Here is a 20695-nt window from a genome sequence, read left to right on the forward strand (position 1 = left end):
ACATATTATAAAATTATACAGGATTTAATATTTTCTAAAGGTGAAAATTAAAGTAAAATACCAAAAACAATTAATACATTAAATATTAACAGCATGCAAGAATATAAAATCAAAATAAGTTACTGTGCTGCAAAAGATTAAAACAAAGCAACAAAACAAGCAAACTTTACTGATATAACACCTTTAAAATGAGATGTTACACAGTGTTTTTCAGGAGGAAGAAAAGAGAAAGAGGGCGATAAAAGACAGAAGACAATTTATAAAAAGACAAAGAAAATAAAGAGTATGAAACACTAAATATAAAAGTATAAAATGAAGAAAAAGCCAAAGAAAACAAGTAGATATTTAAGAATAAGGCTTGCAATAATCTATATTTTTCCTTCTATTACAAGTATTGTGTGTGTATCTAAAGCCTGATATATCTGATTCCTCCGTTGTTGTCCAAAAACTATTAGAAACACAACAATGAGCCACATGTCTGAAAGTGTGTAGATGTAACAGAACTGGACCAAGAATTGAAAGAGATCCTGTTGCTTTTACTGATGTTGTTGTGTTTCTGCTCTCAGATCGACAGAGGAATGGTGATCTACGTCTGCTTCTTTAAAGGAGCGACAGACGACATACTGCCTAAGATGGGTCAGTGACCTTTTTTAACCTTTTGATACAGATGTCTTCCTTCTTTGCACTTCCTTCTTAAACCCACTCAGTATGAGATGTAAATGTAAAGCATCCTTCCTCTGTGTGTCTCTGCCGTTCAGTGTCCACACTGTTGAACCTGCGGCTGTGTGAGTCCGACTCGGGGAAGATGGTTTCGGTGTTGGAGCTTCCCGGCCGCCACGCTGGGCGGGAAGGCCAAAGGCAAGGCCATGCAGTACCACAACAACATCGGCAAAGAGGACGGACTGCGGCTGTACAGCGCCTTCGTCTCTCTGTGCGAGAAGTTATCTCAGGTCATTTTCACATAGAGCAGGTCTAGACTATACTCTTTAATTTACAGAGATCCAACAGCAGGCAGCAGGTGGCAACCATGATCCATAGAAATAATGTGCAATCTATGTGTTTTATTTATGTATTTATTTGGTTCCAAGACCCTTTAGACTCCATAACAGCTTGTGTTTAAGAATTTACCTGTTGGTTAATGTGGAAAATCAGTTATAAACTTTTAGCAAATTTAACTTCTGTTATAACTTTCAGGCTTTTAAGTTTAAGGAAATATAAATCTTCTTACAATTATTTTAAATTCATACATTTTTAATACAGCAGGTGCACAAAACAGTAACAATAATTATTTCATGTCTCCTCCAAGACAGCAGGAGGCGCCCAGCTGTGTTTTAGGAACCGGAAGTGAACAGCATTCAGTCTCAGTTAGCTTGGGTTACAGCAGCTCTTATAACCTGCGTCAAGGCGGACCTTCTGTCAAGTTAGCAGCACGTGACAGCTACAAGATTTCCTGTTAGTCAATTTTCCGCTAAAATAAAAGCACAAATTGAAAAATACATTATAAATAAAAGTTTTTATAATAATCAACACCTAAGAACAACAGATTTATTTGTATAATGTTTCTGAGCAACCTGTGTGATGTAGGAGTTGTCAGACAATGTTGCCAGAAAAGCATCTCTCAGTTGAATAAAAATGACAAAATGTACATTAGTTTCAGTCATTTTAAAAAAGAAAATAATTTGAAATGTGACATTTTTACACATTTGGAAAACATGTCATCACAAAGTAATTCAAATTCTCAGTAATGAATGAGAAAGTGTGTCCAAACTCTTTACTGGCACAAAGTTTTAGGCACTTTAGATGTTAAGATTCTTATCCATCATACCATCAGGGAGGCGTCTGATTGTCCCAAAGTTATTCTGCAGCATGACAGCGAGCCCAAACATCCAGCCAGAGTCAAAAAGTACTATCTTCAGCAACAGATGGTCTCTGATCTTAACATCATGGATTCAGTCTGGGAACATGAAGAGACAGAAGCAGCTGAGACGCCGAAATCCACAGAAGAACTGTGGCAACTTCTCCAAGATGCAGGAACAACCGACCTGCCAAGTACCTGAAACACTGTGTGCAGGTGAACCGAGGAGAACTGCTGCTGTCTCCCTTCCTCTCAAAAATATGTTTTTCTTCTTGTTCCTACAGTTGGATGTTTGAGCTTCACTGTGCAGAGGGTGAAGGTGGAAAGTTTCAATAAGCTCACAAAAAATCAGATTTTAAGAAATTCAATGTGGTAATTATACATTTTTGGTGTAAAACTATATATTAGACACACATTAATGTTCCAAGCAGAGTGTTTTCCGTATGCCAAGAAAATATTGATGGAATATTTTACTTCTAGTGCCTAAAACATTGACACAGTGCTGTATATTTATAAAGATATTCTGATAGATTCTAATATTAGTTGATCTAAGTCCAGATGAAACGGCATTTCGAGAGTATCTAACTTCCATAGCGTGATATATTTCCAAGAACGGTGAAAAGTGGGCGCGTCATAATGAATCTTAGCTCTGTGCTGCTAAAAGTTGAAGATTGATTGATGTGTAGATGTCATGATATTATTGGTTGGAATCGATTGATTCAAGTCTACATAAGAACACTTTATATTTTGTTTCACAGGAGGAGAACATGATTGGATTTTGATATAAGAATATGAAGAAATTGTTTTTTTTTAAAACATATATTGTTAAACAATTGCACACTATGACCGAGGATGTGATCTAAAAGGGTTAAAAAGACGTTTTTCATTTCATCTCAACTTTAAATGTAATTAACAAAAATATAACTTTTATTTTGAAAATCCATGAACCGGAACACACGCGGTTGCTGCTGTTAGCTTAAATCTGCACGCCACCAAACTCCACATTTAGCCTCTAGTTTGCCCTTAAATCTGCTACTTTGGGCACTTTATCTGTAAATTCTAATGAAGTGGCAGAAAATAAACGATTTGTGTAACTATTTAAGTTGTAAAATAACGCGTTTAAACTCGTTTATTCGTTGAAAGTCGCCGGCGGTGTAACGAGGATTTGTGTTGACCCGACCAAAGAGGTTCTGAGGTGGGAAACGGTTTTCTGTTGACAAACTTTAGCTACAGATAGATTTGTATTATGAGAAGAGATTGTTATTTTTCTGGTATTAGTGTGCTTCTACAGACATACTTTATAACTCAGGACTGAAAATCAATCATTGTTTTCATTATCGATTAATCTAACCATTTATCTTATCAATTAATCGAAAGCTTATTGACTTTAGCCGTCTACAATAATGACATGTCCATCATTTACTAGTGCTCAGTGTAATTAAATGTAACTCAAATTTGTTTATTTTGACTAAACAACAGTTTCATAAATTTAGAATTCTTGCTCATGTAAACAACAAACAATTAATTGATTACCAAAATTATTAACAGTTATTTTCAGAGCTGAAAGAATTGATTAGTCGATAGACAGAAAGTTAATCAGTTAATGAAATAGTTTATCAAGCAACAATAGCAATGATCTGCTGTCTCTGGCTTCTCAAATGTGAAGATTCGTTGCTTTTCTCAGTTTTATATCATTGTAAATAAAGTTAAGGCTTCAGCTAATGATTATTCTCATTATTGATTAGACTCCAGATTTATCAATTAATTGTTTACAAGATGTCAGAAAATAGTTAAATCATAATTTCCTAAAGCCCAAGATGACATCTTAAGATATATTGTTTTTGTCCGACCAACAGTCCAGAACACAAAGAAAAGCAGTAAATCATCATATTGGAGAAGCTGCAACTTTGGAAAGTTTGTTGTTTTTGGCTGAAAAATAGCTAAAAGATTAATTGATTATCCAAAGAGTTGCAGATTATTTTTCAGTCAGTCAACTTATCCGTGAATTGACTAATCGTTCTAGCTCTAATTGTTAATAAAACAAGCAATCTGGAGACGTCACCTTAGACTTTAGAGTATTTTCTCATATTTCAAAGACTAAATGATGAATTGATTCATTGATTAACAAGTGCATGCATGAGTCTGACTGATTATATGACCTGTTGTGTGTGTATAAGTGGATGATTTAAAGCTGTTTTTCACCTGTTTCCTCACAGATGCCTTGTTTTGACTTCCTGGATAAAGTGGAGCTTTTTGTGCGGACGGGAACGTTTCCTGTAGACGCATCAAAAAGCTCAAAGAAAGTGACCAGAGCTGCCAGCAAACGCTTCATCTATAAAGGTATTTTTCAGTTACACTGGCATGTGACACACAGATGCTGCTTAAAGACAAGAAAACATTTGTGATGGGAAGAAAATGTAACATCTGAAGTCACTGGATGATAGACAGTAACATATAAGATGGTAAAAATTACTTCAGATGGGTAAAAGTAACAAAAAAACATAGTATTGCTACTTATTTTTTAATTAAATTATGTTTTTTGTACTTTGCATGGTGGTTAATTTAACTAGAATTGAAATTATACAAGAAAATTAAAAGAGAAAATGACAAATAAGTTGTTATTGTTTTAGGACCCGGAGTAAACAGGCTATCTGATGATTATTTTCTCAATTTATCAATCAGTTTTGTCTATAAAATGTCAGAAAATGGTGAAAATGCCCGTTATAATTTCTTTAAATGTCTTATTTTATCAGACCAACTCAAAGATATTTAGTTAACAATCATGTATAACAAAGAAAAGCATAAAATCATCAAATTTGAGAAAGAAAAAACAGCTTTTTTTTGGCCATATTTGCTTAAAACATAATTAAAACGATTATGAGACTATCAAAATAGTTGCAGATTAATTTGCTGTCAGTCGACTAATTGATTAATTGACTAATCGTTGCAGCTCTAAATTAAATGTTGACAAGAAAAAGGACACCGGGAGGGGGAAATTGGATATTGAAATGACAAATTGATATTGTGAAATTACAATTTGCAAGTGAAAAGTGAAATTTAAAATCCTGGAATAGAAAATGGTAAATGTAAACACATTGAGAGGCGCGTCATATGTCCCTAAAACTTACAATAATCTCCACCCTGGTTAAAATAATGCCACACTGGTTACCAGTATGTGCTGTTCTCATGCGCTCAGAGTGGGGTTCATGCTCTCTTTGTGTTAGCTTTCCACAGATGGATGTCTGTCTATGACCTTTCCAAAAAAAACCAAACTGTTGCTTATTAAGTTTCTTCTCTATTGGTGTCGTTTTACAGTCATCCACTGTCTTCACACACACCTGAACTCAGCCTCCGTACATAGATTAAACACATAGTTTATATGATTTCACATACATAGGTGATCACACAGTCATATGATTAATGCAATAATTTCCCTAACAATATTATTATGGATTATTGTTATAGATTGGGGGCCACACTGACAGTAAACTGCAACATAGAGAGTAACGTTCCTCTCTCTGTGTCCTCTAGATGGCAGTCTGTGGCGAACTTATCGAGGTCGCCTCCTCCGGGTCGTCAGGAGCGACGAGGAAGTGAGGGAGATCCTGACCCGTTACCATGACAACAACAACCACGCCGGCCGGGTTCGAGCAGTAAAGGAGATAATGGTGAGTTTAGATGATCATGTGACTGACAGAACAAAACAGTGTAGCTCATTTCGATGAAAAGAAAATTAAAAGATGCGAACAGATATAAAAATCTGCTGTGAAGGTGAGCGTGCTGTTTAGAAACAACATCTCCCTCCTCCTCTGTCCAGCTGATGTATTACTGGGTCGGAGTGACGGAGGCGGTGAAGACCTGGATCAAAGCTTGTGCTGTTTGTCAGAGCCGAAGTCCCGCCGAGCCCCCCGATCCGCCCGTCCAGTTCTGCCTGGCTTACGGCTGCGACTCCTCCAGCTACGTTTACCCCGAACTCAGCTTCCACAGGTCAGGAACCACATGCATGAGTTGTCTGATGGATGGAAAAACTGAGAAAAAAATAGCTTTTCTTAGATTTTTACTACTAGAAAAGTGTCAAGTTTTGTCTGATAATTATCTCAATTGAAAGGATTTATTTTCTGTGTGGTTGCTGTTTGTCTAAACTGTCAGACTTATGGCCTTGTTTAAGATCAGCTGTGCAAATAGCGTGCGTTATCAATGTATGCTAAATCATATCAAATCAGTTTATTTCTTGAGAACATGTTGACCAAAGTGCTTCCCAGAGAGATGACATACAATACAATGAATACAATCAGGAAAGTCCCCAAAAATAATCAAACAATCAATGAATAAGACATGAAAGTATTTATAGTATTAAAGTATAAAAAGAAAACAAAGACATATTGAAATTTTCTCATATGTGGATGTTGGAGGTATCACGGTCATTATCTAAAAAAAATATTTAGACACTTGGATTTTTTTCAGGTTATAGAATAAACTCGAGCACATCTGACTTTTTGACAATCAATGAAGATGATTTTCCCCAAAATACACCTGTCAGGAGTAAGTTTGCTGTCATGAACTAAAGTTCAAATTCACGTCTATTTAATTGTCATTTCAATTCATAAAATACACACACAGAACACAGAAAAACATAGAGCATCTTAATTGTGTAGTCCATAAATAAATATATGTGCAGTGAAAGAGTTAAATGGCTGAATAAAGTTTACACTCTGACCTGTAGATGGTGCTAGATGAAAAGTCAGATTATCATGAAAGGAACAACTCTTGGGAACATGAATTAAGAGGGGAAATTATATTTAAAACATGTTTTTGCAAATGAAGGAGTCTCTAACACTAAATTCTTCTTCTTCCTCTGTCCTGCAGGTTTCCAAAGGAGGCAGAGCGGCGGCGGAGGTGGCTAGCGGTGGCTCAGAGGGACGAAGGCTCGCTGCGCATCAATTCCTGCCTCTGCTCCCGACACTTCGAGCCGTCCTGCTTCACGCTGACGGAGGAGGGTCAGCTGACTCTGACGTCAGACGCCATACCCACCATCATCCCTGTGACAGCGCAGGACGAGGTGACGATTTATGTATTTTATATTCTTCTCCATGTACAGGCGTCTATTTTAGAGTAGAGGGTGAAGTTCAGGGAGGATCAGATATAGAATTTAAAACAAAACACAGACATTAAATACTGCTTGATTTCCATGGTTACCGTGGTAACAGCTGGTGTGGTTTAATACTACAGAAAACACTCATTGAGATTAAACAGAAGAACAGCTGGTGTGTTTGTTTACAGTTCAGCCAAACAAGCTCATGTTGTTTTGATGAAGAAGTCAGTAAATAATAATTACAGCTGAATCTGATTTCATGCTGCACATAGTTAGAGTAGTTTTTACACAAAACCGCAGTTGGTTACCTTGCAGAGGAGTTGGAGGTGTCCAGCCTGCACAGACGCATTTTTGATGACAAAGCTGAGTGACAAATTTGTTGCATGTCCCGAGTGAAAAAGCTACGTCATGTTTGGCCAGTATTTTTGATGTGAAGCAGCAGCAGTGGGAAATGTTGGGTTTTCATCAGAGGTAACTTAATACAACTCTGTTACAGCATTTTAATTTTGTCATCCTGTTTTTTTCATGCAGTATTTCTATAATTTTGCTTTCTTGGTCTGTTCTGTACACACAACATCTAATGTTTGTCTGTGCTGGAGGAGGGATTCCTCCTCTGTTGCTCTTCCTGAGCTTTATTCCATTTTTAGCCATTTTTTTTAGGGAGTTTTTCCGAATCTGGGACTCTCCCAGATAATGTAACAATCCCATAGTTTATATAAAAATAGGCCATCCAACAAAAATATTTGGTCCCATAATGAAAGCTGAAGTTTTCCCTTTTATAGATGACATCAAATCTTTTACATTATTCCTCATAAATCTACAGTAGATAACAATGTAAACACAAGACTCATGTAACCTCTTTTAAACTTACTTACATGATTTGGCCGATCTGACCAGTAACAGTACTTTCCTTCAACCACGAATGAAGCAGGACACTCGGTTACATTTCTAATGTCATGTATGTTCATGTTTATGAGTCATTTTTTTACCAAATCAGCATCTGTTTGCTGTCACATACTAATAGAAATGATGACATCTGCCCTCAGATACAACCCTAAACCTGTTTTATAAATCAAGTTTATTCTTAAATGAATTAAAAGAAATAAACAAACTAAACATATTAAAAACCTATTGGGTTGTGTTTTCACCGTGCATGTAAAATGTTGCTAAAAAAAACTGGCCCATTGTTGAACTCATTGCTGACCCCTGGTTTATATTTTGGCCACCAGTTTCAATTAAATCCCAAATTTGTGTTTGTAAAGAGTTTTAAAGGATGACAGATCTTGATTAATAGCATGATGTCCTTTTATGTGTCCTATTATGAGTGAGATTTTCATAATGCGTCACCACAGCAGGTCAAGAGTTTTTATCTTTTCAGTGCATCTTCTCACTCCAGGACGGGGTTCTGACCTGCTCCTCTCGTGCAGATCTTTAGAGAGTTTGGACCTGTGTTAGCTCCTGTTTCCTGTTCAGATAATCATCCTCGGCTTTCAGGTACGTGTCCCATCAGACGAGGACTTCCTTCATTCCAACACTCTTGAAGACCTCCTCTCCTCGGCAGCAGCAGCAGCTGCTGCAGAAACCACAGAGCCGTCTGAACCGCCCTTCGATCACTCTGAAACACCCGTGGAACTGCAGGAACACCAGTACTGCCTCCCGGCTACCGATTCAGACTCCAGGACGATCCAGACGGTGAAGGAGGACAAGAGGAGGAAGACCGTCATCGAGCCGAGCTTCGCGGCTTACAACCAGATCGCCAGGTTTTACTTATGTTTACATTTATTACATGCTGCATCTTTTGACTTAGGTGAGCATGTGTTAAAATGTTTGTATTTTGCAGGTATCTGAGCCACAGGATCTTACCGATGCAAAGCAAGAAAAGCAGAGGTGCTCTGAAGAGGATGGCCAAGCGCTTTGGACTGATAGGTGAGACTAAAAAAGACTAATTTTATTCACTTCCTTTAATCCTCAATAAATCCAAATCATAGGATCTAATTAAGCTGAAATGTATTTAGGAATAACTTGTAAACATTTCTCTTCTGTTTTAGATGGAGTGCTGATGTACACACGAGTCTCTCCTCCTCTCAGGGTGCCACGCAGCAGAGACGAGGTTTGGATGATTCACTAAAGTTCAAATTGAACTTCTTTAAGCATCGCGCAGCTACAGAACCTAAAAGTGTGCTGGTCTAATGTATTTTTATGATCTCACAGCTGTCTACAGTCTGTCTGGAAGGATAAATTGTCAGATGTGTTAGTCCAATGACAACCGTGATGCCGTTTGATCCCAGGTAAACTCCATCCTGCAGCAGTTCCACGACAACCAGGGTCACTACGGTCAGGGAATCTGCCAGCGTGAGATCAGTAAGCACTTCTACTGGAGCAGCATGACCCGAGACCTGGCCCGCTGGATCTCCAGCTGCCACATCTGCCTCAACAGGACCAAGAGGAAATGGCTCCGCTGCAGCGTCTACAACTGCACCAACTGCTGCGGGCCGGTGGAGAGAGGCCTGGGCCTGACCTTCCATAAGTATGACTCCATGTCTACAGAGTCTTCCAACAAGCAGATAATACATTCATCTCAATAACTAGACGTCTAAACACAGAGTCAGTTGGATTTATTAATGATTAAAAGCTAAATGAGCACAGAGATTAAAATTATGATCCATAAGATTTCTAAATTTTTTCTTTGAGTATTCAGTGTAGAAGAGTATTTTTATTCTGTTTTAAATTTTTTTGTGTTCAGTTTTTATTTAAGGGAAAAAGTTAAGCAACGTTAACTTTGAGACTCCATCTTTCCCGTATGAAAAATCAGGTTTTACTTGTCAAATAACGGCTAGCCTTCCTCTTATTCTCATAAATCATAGGGTACATACTTGGATATGCATTTTGTGTTTGATTATTTATTTGTAATGACTTTTGTGATTTGTTTGGTGAATGTTTGTGTAGTGTACCGTTAGCCTTAGCTGTTTGGCTAACCAACCTTTGCTTCCTCGCTACATCCACAAACCAAACATATTTCTGTTCTGTAGCAAAAAGTAAATAAGTTTAAATTGTCTTTAATGTGTAAACATGACAATTAGGCAATAATGTGCTTTTATCATGCAAAGTCCAAATCTCTTTTCTCCTCACCGTTTTCAACATGACACTAAACTCTCATCAAAAATAATTCAAATCTGATAAAAATACACCTGAGAAAAGAAAAACATGATCATCTAAGTCTTTGTCGTTGTAGCAAATATTTTTAGCTTGAATGTTTTACATTTTTTACTGAAATCTACTTTAAAACGTTTTAATAAATCGTTTTTATGTCAATGCTGTAAGCGGTTTATCTGCTCCAAACTAAGCTAAATTAGCTCCAGCTACGACTGCAGCTAATTTAGCCACCATTTTATTCTAATTCTAAATAATCTACTAAATAATCCTGTGGTGCTGAAAAAGCCCTTGACCAGGTAGAGTGGAGCTATTTATACTACAGACTGTATATCTTATCATTATTCAGTTCAATAATGATTCAGTTATTATTTGCCTTTGGGATTTATGTTATTATATACCTGCACATGTAAATGTAGTGTTGAAAACATGCTTATTGCTTATAGGTTGCAAAATTCACCATAACAGAAATTTTCAGGATTTACTCTTTAACCATCTTTATCTCAGTGAAGACAAAAGTGTTTATGTGTTGTATTACTTAATATAACTTCATCTGTGATACTTAACTCCATCCATCTTTATCTCCAGGTTTCCTCTTCACAACGCAACGCTGCTCGCTCAGTGGTTGAAGGTTGTCGGCCGTCACAACTGGCATCCTCGGCTCCGCTCGTCCGTGTGTTCGACCCATTTCACGGAGGACTGCTTCGACCGCAGCGGGGATAAGGTCACCATCCACCCGGACGCTGTGCCGTCACTCCTGGTCCACAGCGACTCAGCGGTAAGATTCATACTCGATATCTGATCCTTCAGTATGTGAATATGTAAACAGTCAGTGGCAGTAGTGGTGCAGTACAACTCAGCTTTATTTGTATTTTGTGCCTGTAAATAAAGTCAACAGTCAAACAAACAGAAAAACAGGAGTTTGAGTTTTGTTTTTTTTCCACACAGACTCAGTCCAGAGGTCCAAACCAGCCTGCTGTGGTGGAGGAGGTATGTTCTGAGTGGGTGAATATCAGGAGTTTGACAAAATATTACATGCTGCAGCACAAAAAAGATACAAAATGATTACTGAGCCTCCAGAGGTGGAAATCCAATCAAAATTGAAATGCCTTCAACCGTTTACTTGCTTATAGTCTCTAATGAAAGCATAGTAGCTGTACTGAGTATTGCATGTAATGTTTTCTCATCTGTTCTCGTGTGAGCAGGCCTATTTCGCCAAGTACGACGCTGTGGAGCTCTACCTCAGCAAACGCAAATATCCTCCTGGACTGAGCTACGTAGAGAAGAACACGTTCAGGAGGTTCTGCAAGAAGTTTGCAATCAAAGGTTCGTATAAGCTTTAATCCCCCAGCAAACTCTGAATAAATGCCAAAGTAACCGAAGTAAAGCTGTGCTAAAAGTATATTTTTCTTCATGTATGTTTTTCATTGGTGGATACAAGGATATATAGGACTTTTATTGTCATCTCACCACCAGTTATATCTATACTTATCAGTTCAAACGCTACATATAATGACAATTCTTTTATTCCTTCTTAGTATGTAGATAAGAGTCTCTTATCTCTAAGAGGTCAGAAATACTTATCCTCTTTCTGTATGTGACACAAACCTTCTACTTCAACTTTATTATTATCTCAGAGGATATCTGGTTTGCACACAGACATTAACACACAGGTCACAGGAACACACTGATGAACAGTCAAGGACATAAAAGCAAAGACATATACAGTATATATGAAAATAATAAATAAAAACACCTATACAGAAAATTAAAACAGCAGGAGATCCAGCCAGAAATAGAAACACTATAATCCTGTAAAGCAAAACTGCAACTACAAGTTGTACCACAGTGTAAAAAGAAACAACTAAATCCTTTCATGGTAACAGTAAAGTGAACTTCCAGCCTGTCCCCCTGGTTTTCCCAGACGACAAGCTCCACATGATGCGGGGAGATCGGGTGCGTTTGGTTCTGAGGAGCAGACAGCAGGTCGAAACCGCCCTGATGGACTATCACAACGAGCTGAACCACCTCGACGTCAACAAGTGTCTCAGACTGCTCAATGAGAGGTGAGAGGGGATCTTCTCTGTCACTAAAGATGCCAGAATTAGATCTGGGTTTGATGTGTTGTTTTAAAATACAAGATGAATGTATTTGTTGAATAAAAAACCACACGAAAATCTCAGAGCTGTTATTAATTCAATTCTTTACCATTCTGTTGTTTTTTTTTTACTCATTGTTAAAGGTTATGAAAGCAAAGAAGAAACAGATAAAGCTTTTAATAATGTAGGTTTTTAATTCTTGTTTAGTTTATGAGCAAAGTCTTCCAGGTATCTGTTTCTCTTTAGCACATTTTAACTTCTTCTTCAGTGTCATGATGTTGTTTCTATAATAACCAGCTCCTGATCTCTGACAGGTACTTCTGGAAAACCATGAGACCTGACGTGGTTCAGTGGATCAACAGCTGCTCGCAGTGCAGCAGGAGGAAGAGGAAGAAACCAAACGACCAAACGGAAGCAGGAGGGTCAGAGGAGGCGCTGGGATCACCACAGATACACCATTACGTCGACAGGTGTGTGTTCTTTTTATCATTGAGTGAATTGTGAAAAGTCAAAAACAACAGGGACATATGACCGTGTTGTTAGTAGGAGCAGTATCAGTAGCTAGAGCTGCAACAATTAATCGATTAGTCGAATGACAGAAAATTAATCCGTTATGACGTTTTCTGGTTTTAGCTTCTCATGTGTGATAATTTACTGTTTTTTTTAAATATCTGAAGTTTTTGGACTGTTAGCCAGAAAAAATGTGGCCTATAAATAAATGTAAATGCATTTAATAATTGAGAGATCGGCAGATAAATCGATCGTGAAAATAATTGTCAGTTGCAGCCCTAACGTTAGCAGAAATAGTAGTAATACTGGTAACAGCAGCAGCACCGTGTGTGCAGCCTCTCACCACTCTCACTCTGCGTCTTTACAGTGAGAGGGACGATGATGACGACGACGATGATGATGATGACGACAAAGATGAGAACGATGGCGGTGATGATGATGAAGGCGGAGGGAGTGACGGTGACACAGAGAGGCAGCCGGCGATGAATTCAGAGGACAGAGTGGTGGGTTTCTCAGCTTCAGCCAGCAGAACAACACACACACACACACACACACACACATGCCACAGTGTTGTCCTAGGTCAGCTTTTTACCGATTGGGGACACGGCTTTTGTCTTTAGTCTGAAATTTGTCCCCAAAAGTAGCCCATGACAGACCACACACACACACACACACACACACACACACACACACACACTATCTTACACTTCTATTCTATCTATAATATGTAAATTAAACAAATTATATTATAAATAAAATATGATACAATATAGTACATATTTGGGTGGAAAGATGTTAATTTATTTCGATAAATCAGATTCCAGACCAACAAAGTCGTGGTGTTTTAGTTATTATTGGCGAAGAATGCAAATAATGTTAATAACTTCATAACCTGCATCATTGTGCCGTACGTTAGCATCAGAGCTGTGGAAAGTTTTTACAATGAAACAGTTGCAGCAACACAAAGAAAGCTACTTGAGCTAGTTGTAAGCTAGTTAAAGGACAGATTCACAATTTTTCATGTCTGTCTTAAACCAACAGTCAGGAGCCCAAATGAACAGTGAAACCTGTTTTTCTTGCTGTAATCATTCCTCCTGTTCATACTGACCGTTAGAAGATCCCTTCATAATGACCTTACAATGGAAGTGATGGGGGACAAAATCCACAGTCCTCCTTCTGTGCAAAAAATGTATTTAAAAGTTTATCTGAAGCTAATATGAAGCTTCAGCATCCAAATGAGTCAAATCAAGTAGATATCTTTCAACGTTACAGTCTTTTTAGTGCCAAAGTTCCTCTTTTTGTTACTATACTTCCACCTGCAGCTCAGCAGGGAAACACTGTCCGAGGAAACACAAAGAGGGAATTTGATGCTAAAAAGACTGTAAATGTGTCAGATATCCACTTGATATGACTAACTCAGACTGCTGAAGCTGAATAGAAGCTTCACACAGACTTTTAAATGACTGTGTGGACACACTGTGGATTTTGGCCTCCATCACTTACATTGAAAGCACTTTTGAAAGATCTTTTAATATCCAGTATGAACAGCAAACATAACTTTGCGCCAGAGATCGTCTTTTTAATCCGATATCAGTGCTGCATGTGTGCAAAGTGTGTTTCTAACTTTAAGAAATGTATAACAGTCTGTGCAACTTTGGAGCAAACAAAGAAAAGGGCAGGTTGCATAAGGTCAATAAACAAATACCTTCTTCTTCTTCTTCTGTCTTTAACAAACACCTGTCTCCCAGGAGAAACCTTTGTCACCTCAGCCTGTAACTCCCATTAACCCCGAGCCCAGAATTCCCATCCTCCTTCATCTAAGAACTCCCATCAACCTGCAACCCAGAACTCCGAACAACCCCTTTGTGACCAGGATCTGGTCTGTCAATAGAGTCAACCCTCCACAGTCTGAAGTCCAGACAAACAGCTCAAAAGTTCAGCCACAGATCCAAAGCGGCATCCAGGTTCAGGTGAATCCTCAGCCGGAGGAGCAGAAACAACTTCAGGAGCAGGAGGAAACGAGCTGCTCTCAGATTCAGCTGGAGGGCAACGCCACCAAACCTCTCACCGAACCGCATCCTGCAGCTGAGCCCAAAACACAGCAGAAACTTCCACAAGCCACAAACAAGTCTCAGCTTCCAAAGACCCAGTCGCAAATATCGTCACAACCCCGGAGCCATTGCAGCGTCATTCAGCGGCCGGTGAAGAGGAGAAGGGAGCTAGAGGCAGACTCTTCGGCTAAGAAGGGCCCCAGCTGTGGCCTGGAGCCTGTGGTGGCCCCGAGCACCAAACCCTGGCCCGTCTTCACCATCGCTGGCTCTTCTCCGGCAAAGACAGCCAAACCCCCTCCTGAGGTGCACAGGTACGACACAAAGTACTACTGACTACTGTGATGTTGGTTTTAAGATGTTAAAATGTACTTTTTTGGTCGTATTTTTCTTCTTTTTGGTTCTGTTTTAGTTAATTAACGTATCTAAGCCCTAAAATGATGGAATGAACATTACAGGGGGAGATAATAAGTGAGGTGAAGAAGAGTCAAAAGTTGTTTCTCGAGGTCACAACTCAGTCAAATCTAAACACACAGACATGAAACATATGTTAATATCATTACACTTTCTTAGGATTTCAATATCTCAGATGTCCGTCGCCAATAAACCTCCTTAAATCCATTTAGACATCAAAGTAATCCACTGATAGTTGTCTGTACATCCATGGCTGCACTGCAAACAGGAACTGCTGACTCAGCAGACTTTGTACAGAGAGGATTTGCCAGAATATAAACAAATATCGGCTAAAAACGGGTCTGAAACAGAACAACAGTACCTACCTGTAGCTGACATTACAACAGCACGTTTGATGAGCTTTTATGGGGTCTTTTTCTCCTGATGGTCTGTCATTATATTGGTTCCCAAATAGGCTGATATGTTGGTGTTTTCATCTATCAGATTTGCTAAAAACATTTTTGTAGTAGAAGGAGAAGCAGCATTACATAAATTACGGGATTTATATTAAAGGAGCAACCAGTTCACTGGAAAAACAGCCGGTTATTGCAGCTGTAATTATTACTCCCCACCTTCCCTGGAGACATAAATCCTGTCAAAATGGGGCTTTAGTTATATTAGTAGCAGTGGTGGTGTTACTGCATTTTAAAGCACTTGTATATGTTTGTGTGAGCAGCTCTGCTTCCTTGCGGAGGCCCAGGAAGCTGCAGGCCCGGACGGTCATCCAGCAGTGCAGTCAAGCCAAGGTCAAGATCAAACCAGCGCTGGACGGGGCCGACGCTCAGTGGGCCGAGGTGGGCGTGTTCGTTTGTCTGTTAGTTCATTCTTTTGTTCAAGTGTTGTCACAACCTGGCTCGTAAGGCCATGACGAAGAGGGAGAGACACCGTTTTCAAAAGTTAAACATAGAAATTTATAAGCAAAAGAACATGAGGTGTGTGAAGATGGTGTGTGAATGTTTTGAGGTGCATGAGGATCAAAATAAAGAAAAGAACTGAAGAGGGACCAAAGCTGCAACATAACCAAGTGCCAGGAGGGAGAGAAAGAAACACTGGCCTTAGAACCAGCAAATATTGGATGGATTACAATGAAATTTGGTAAAAATACAAATTTAGTATTCGTGGTCCCCAGACAATGTATCCTAATAACTCTTAAGGTGATCCCCTTAATTTATTATCTAGCGCCACCAACAGGTCAAAATGTCCAACATTTAAGTTCATTATAGGATACCTCTAATAATCAAATTCCTCTCAGCCTCATTTGAATACCAAGATAGCATGCTAACGTGGTTAAATTAATATGGTATGCTAACATGCTAATTGTTACCATGTTAGTATAACATGCTAAATATACAGCTTTTTTTTTTCTTTTGGATTATTTTTAGGGTATTTTACCCTTGTATGATAGTGACAGTATAGATACAGTAGGAAATAGGCTAAATGCTAAATGCTGAATTTACAATTTTTAAAACCACAGTTAAAATATAGTTTAAATCTACTCAGATATGTACGTTTCTTATTAATGGACTCGAACGTCTGAATGTGTTTGTTAAAGACTGTTAGAACAAAGAGCTGCGATACGTTTTCTCCAGTTTTGATCGTAACTCTACTGTGTATGAAATGTTTTATCCATTTGTCAATTTTTAGTCATGTTGGGACTACGGGTGAAAATTAGCTGTTAAGCTAACTTTGGCATACATTTACATTGATGTTGTGTTGATTAATGTGCACTGTTCCCATTAGATGAACAAATGATTAATTGTTAAATTATTGTTACAATACTAAATGTAAAATGAGCATTTTTAACAGCTAACATTGAAAACTTTACACATGAAATATTAGCATGTGAGCCATTAGCATGTTAACATGCTAATGTTGGCTCGCTAACATGCCTGCTACAGGCTAAATGTTTGCATGTTAATATCTAGTTGCTAACATGCTACTGTAAGTCTGACAAAAATATTATGCAGATTTTTAAAAGTATTTTACTTTATTTATTCTGTTTTTTAATAGCTGTGCACCTGAGTGATGTGTGTATAATTACACCTCCTCAGTTAAGTATTATACTTTACATTAATTTGGAGCAGTTGGAACATAAAAACACCTTTTATGTATATATGTGATCAAGGTGAATATACAGTATATGGCAGGTGATGTAGCTCATGTTGGTTTTGTCACAATAAACATTTAAGATGCACAATTTTCCCAACATTTATCACATCTTCAGTTAGCGGTGTAATAATTCTGTTCATGATGCAGCAACAGTGTCTCTGTATTTAACGTAAACAAATCTTTCCTGTCCTCAGATACAGGAGGGGATTGTTGTGTATGTTTGCTTCCTCCATGGAGCCACTGAGGACGTCACATGTGAAATGGGTAAGATGTGTTTTTACTCTGCAGACCTGACTGCAGCCAAATGTTTTAATTTGGTTAATATTACTCGGACATCATAACAGGATTATCTTATTTCCAGATACAAGCATGCAAACTGATATTTAGATGTAAGTCAGTGAAGGAAAATGTGTGTTTTTTGCATGGATGCAAGAGATCTCACTCATGATTTTTATAGACTTGTAAAATTATTAAAAATAAATTGTTTTTAAAATGAGGTAAAGGTCAGGCAAGCCAGCTCTTTGTTTAAATCTTAAAACACATTATTCTAGTAGTATTAAGTTGCATTTTCCTGAATTGTTGCTGTTTTAAACATTTTCATTCTGTGTTTTAGTGTAATTATGTTTGTTTTTAATTATTTTTAAACGTATTTAATTATTTTATACCAGTTTTTTCTGGTGTTTTGGGGTTTTTATGTCTTTTGTAAAGCTTTTTGTAACTTGTTTTTGATAAGTGCATCATCTCCTCAACAGCCAACAGTCTGATGACCACGAAATTTTTCCGAAAAGACTCCGGACACACTGTGTCCATCCTCGACCTTCCCGGGAGCGTTTTATTAATCCCCCAGGACTCCCTGCTCGGGGAGCCGGTTTCCAAGAGACGGATGCAGTTCAAGGGCGGCTGTGAGTTGTGGTGGGGCGCCCAGCTCTTCTCGAACCTGGTGTCCGCCTGCAGGGAGTTCATGTCCGGCTCGGCGAAGTGCACCAAGGCGGGCGTGAAGGTGGAGCAGGGAGTCTACGGCCAGAAACAAGAGATCGCCCTCAACTCGCTGGAACCGCTGACAATCCTGCTGGAGTTCTGAGCTACATCTGAACATCATGTGGGGACGGAAGCAAAAAGGTTCTCAGGATGAGCGGTTTTATAAAGAGCCTCTCCAGATTCGTAGATCTACACTTCGGCCTGGACTTGAACTAACTGGACTTTGTTTTTGTGTTTAAGTCTGTCTCACTACAATACTTACATGCATTTACGTACATTGAAATGAGTCTTGGTCGTTTGCTGCTCTCCATACTGACCCTGAAGCTGTTCTCTCTGAACCAGTCAACACTGTAAGAAATGAGGGGCAAAATCCAAAGTTCAGCTGAAGATAATACGACGCTTCAGCTGTCTGAGTCGGCTAAATCGAGTCAGTATCTTCTGGAGCCGCCCCCTAAAAGTCTCCGAGTTGGTGCATCAGTCGAGAAGCCTCTGAGTCGACTCGCTTTTTGTCAGTCGAACCGCTGCCACGTAATTATAAACAGAGTAACGTGAAACATAACAGGCTGTAAACATGGAAAGTGGAAATCTGACGTTTTCACACCACAAATGATGTACAACAGCATTAAAACATGATTCTTACAGGTAAAATATGAGACTCATGTAGGCTGTTAGTTATATCAGTTTAATGTGGGGCGGCTGCTCTGCGGGTTCGCTTGATTTTAACTGCAGTAACCGAGTGGAGACATGATATTTCTCATAGGAGGCTGTGTTGAAGAAAGAAACAAACAGTAATGATTTTGTTAAGTATGTAGGTCTATAAGAATGAAATACATCTAACTAGATAAATACAGAGGAATATAGATGAGAATACACGTCACCCTGCCATGCATGATGAGAGACAACTCTAGTAGCTTCCAAAGTGTCTTCAGTACAAACTTCCCTCTTTTTGTTTTTCTGGGAGGGATACATTTTAGTAGTCACATGTAGCCATCTTTTTCCTCACATGTTACAAAACATGTCACATGTCATAACCACAACTCGCTCCTTTCAGCATCTCTTAAAGGAAATATCTGGAACGCATTTGCTCGTCACTTGTTCCTCTCAGAACGCATCAGATGAACACAGACTGAAGTATATTCACGTCTTATTATCAAATCCAGGAGGTCTAGAAGACAAGGAGAGCTGGAGATCAACTCTGAGATGTCACACACGCACAAAAACACTCAAATAGTTGGAGCAGGTTGTTACTGTGTCAAGAAACACAGACTGTAAAAATACTTGAGCTACTTTGAAGCACGTCTTGTGTAGTAAAAGCCGAACGTATCCCTCCGCCACAGCTGAGCGAGGAACGTTCAGGCAAACAAAAAGAGGCAATGACACAGCTGAAGCATCATTTTAGCTTCAGCTGGACTTTGGAATGAGGGCTGTGGGTTGTGAGTGTAGTAACGTTCAGATAGATCTTCAGGGTCAGTATGGAGAATAGGAATCGTTACAGAAACCAAGACTCACTTCCACGTACATATGGGCACGTTGGTATTGTATTAAGACAGACTTGAATAAACCTGAACCTATCCTTTAAGGTGGTCATGAGTAAATTTAATCTTTGCACTTTGTCCACTTTATGAAACGTTCACAGAATCTAGAGGCTCTTTGGAGACGCCTGCAAAGCTCCGTCAGCAGATATGTTTATTCATCTAAGTCTAAATTTAAATGATGTAACGTGAACGTAACAACATGTACGTTTTCAGTGATGACTCCAAAATATGTACAGAAGCACTTTAAACCAGACTAACTGAAGCTTCTGCCACAGTTAATGTGTTACGCACTTAAAACGGTAAGGCTGGCGTAATTCAGTATTTTTTTTTTATTGTCAAAAAATCCCAAGAAAACACTAAAACCATCAATGTATTAGACCTTTTTTTTTTAAGAGTATTTTTTGGCTTTTTTTTCTTAATTTGGTCCGAGGTCGTTACTGAAGATCAGCTTACAAATATGCTGAATAATTTCATTTTTTTAAAAAGGTTCAGTAACTTTTTAAAACAGCTGGCCGCTGTAGTTTTTAACAAACAAACATGAGGAAATAGTGCGACTGTTCGGGACTATTTTCAGTGGTGAAATGAACCCACATTTGTTGTGTTTGGGATTGAGCCAAAATAGAAGAAAGAGATTAATCTATTGTGGGGTTTTTTTGGGTCTTTTCATGGGATTTGTGAACAATTTTCTCAAAACAGAAGTCTGACAAAAAGAAACTTAAAGGACTGGTTCACAGTTTTTCAAGTGTGTCTTAAACCAACAGTCAGGAGCCCAAATGAACATTAAAGCTGTTTTTCTTGCTGTAATCATTCCTCCTGTTCATACTGACCATTAGAAGATCCCTTCATAATGACCTTACAATGGAAGT

The 20695-nt window shown here is 38.6% G+C and overlaps 1 protein-coding gene across 1 annotated transcript; it reads left to right on the forward strand.

Moving 5' to 3' along the window:
- Positions 1-2816: 2816 nt before the first annotated feature.
- LOC121881463 lies at positions 2817-20577 on the forward strand. Its single transcript, XM_042389230.1, has 19 exons — positions 2817-3050; positions 4072-4195; positions 5387-5523; positions 5673-5842; positions 6722-6914; positions 8442-8707; positions 8788-8873; positions 8996-9057; positions 9236-9474; positions 10686-10875; positions 11046-11087; positions 11303-11423; positions 12022-12163; positions 12511-12666; positions 13074-13209; positions 14455-15068; positions 15884-16001; positions 17511-17580; positions 18069-20577. The coding sequence occupies exons 2-19, from the start codon at positions 4072-4074 to the stop codon at positions 18395-18397; spliced, it is 3195 nt and encodes a 1064-aa protein (XP_042245164.1). The 5' UTR covers positions 2817-3050; the 3' UTR covers positions 18398-20577.
- Positions 20578-20695: the final 118 nt, after the last annotated feature.

Source organism: Thunnus maccoyii, chromosome 16, assembly GCF_910596095.1.
Source record: "Thunnus maccoyii chromosome 16, fThuMac1.1, whole genome shotgun sequence".
In the NCBI taxonomy this organism is placed as follows: domain Eukaryota; kingdom Metazoa; phylum Chordata; class Actinopteri; order Scombriformes; family Scombridae; genus Thunnus; species Thunnus maccoyii.

Coding starts and splice junctions, on each gene's coding strand:
- LOC121881463 (XM_042389230.1), top strand. CDS start 4,072: ATGCCTTGTTTTGACTTCCTGGATAAAGTGGAGCTTTTTGTGCGGACG. Junction 6,915..8,441: donor CTGTGACAGCGCAGGACGAG/GTGACGATTTAT, acceptor CTCGGCTTTCAG/GTACGTGTCCCATCAGACGA. Junction 11,424..12,021: donor CAAGAAGTTTGCAATCAAAG/GTTCGTATAAGC, acceptor TGGTTTTCCCAG/ACGACAAGCTCCACATGATG.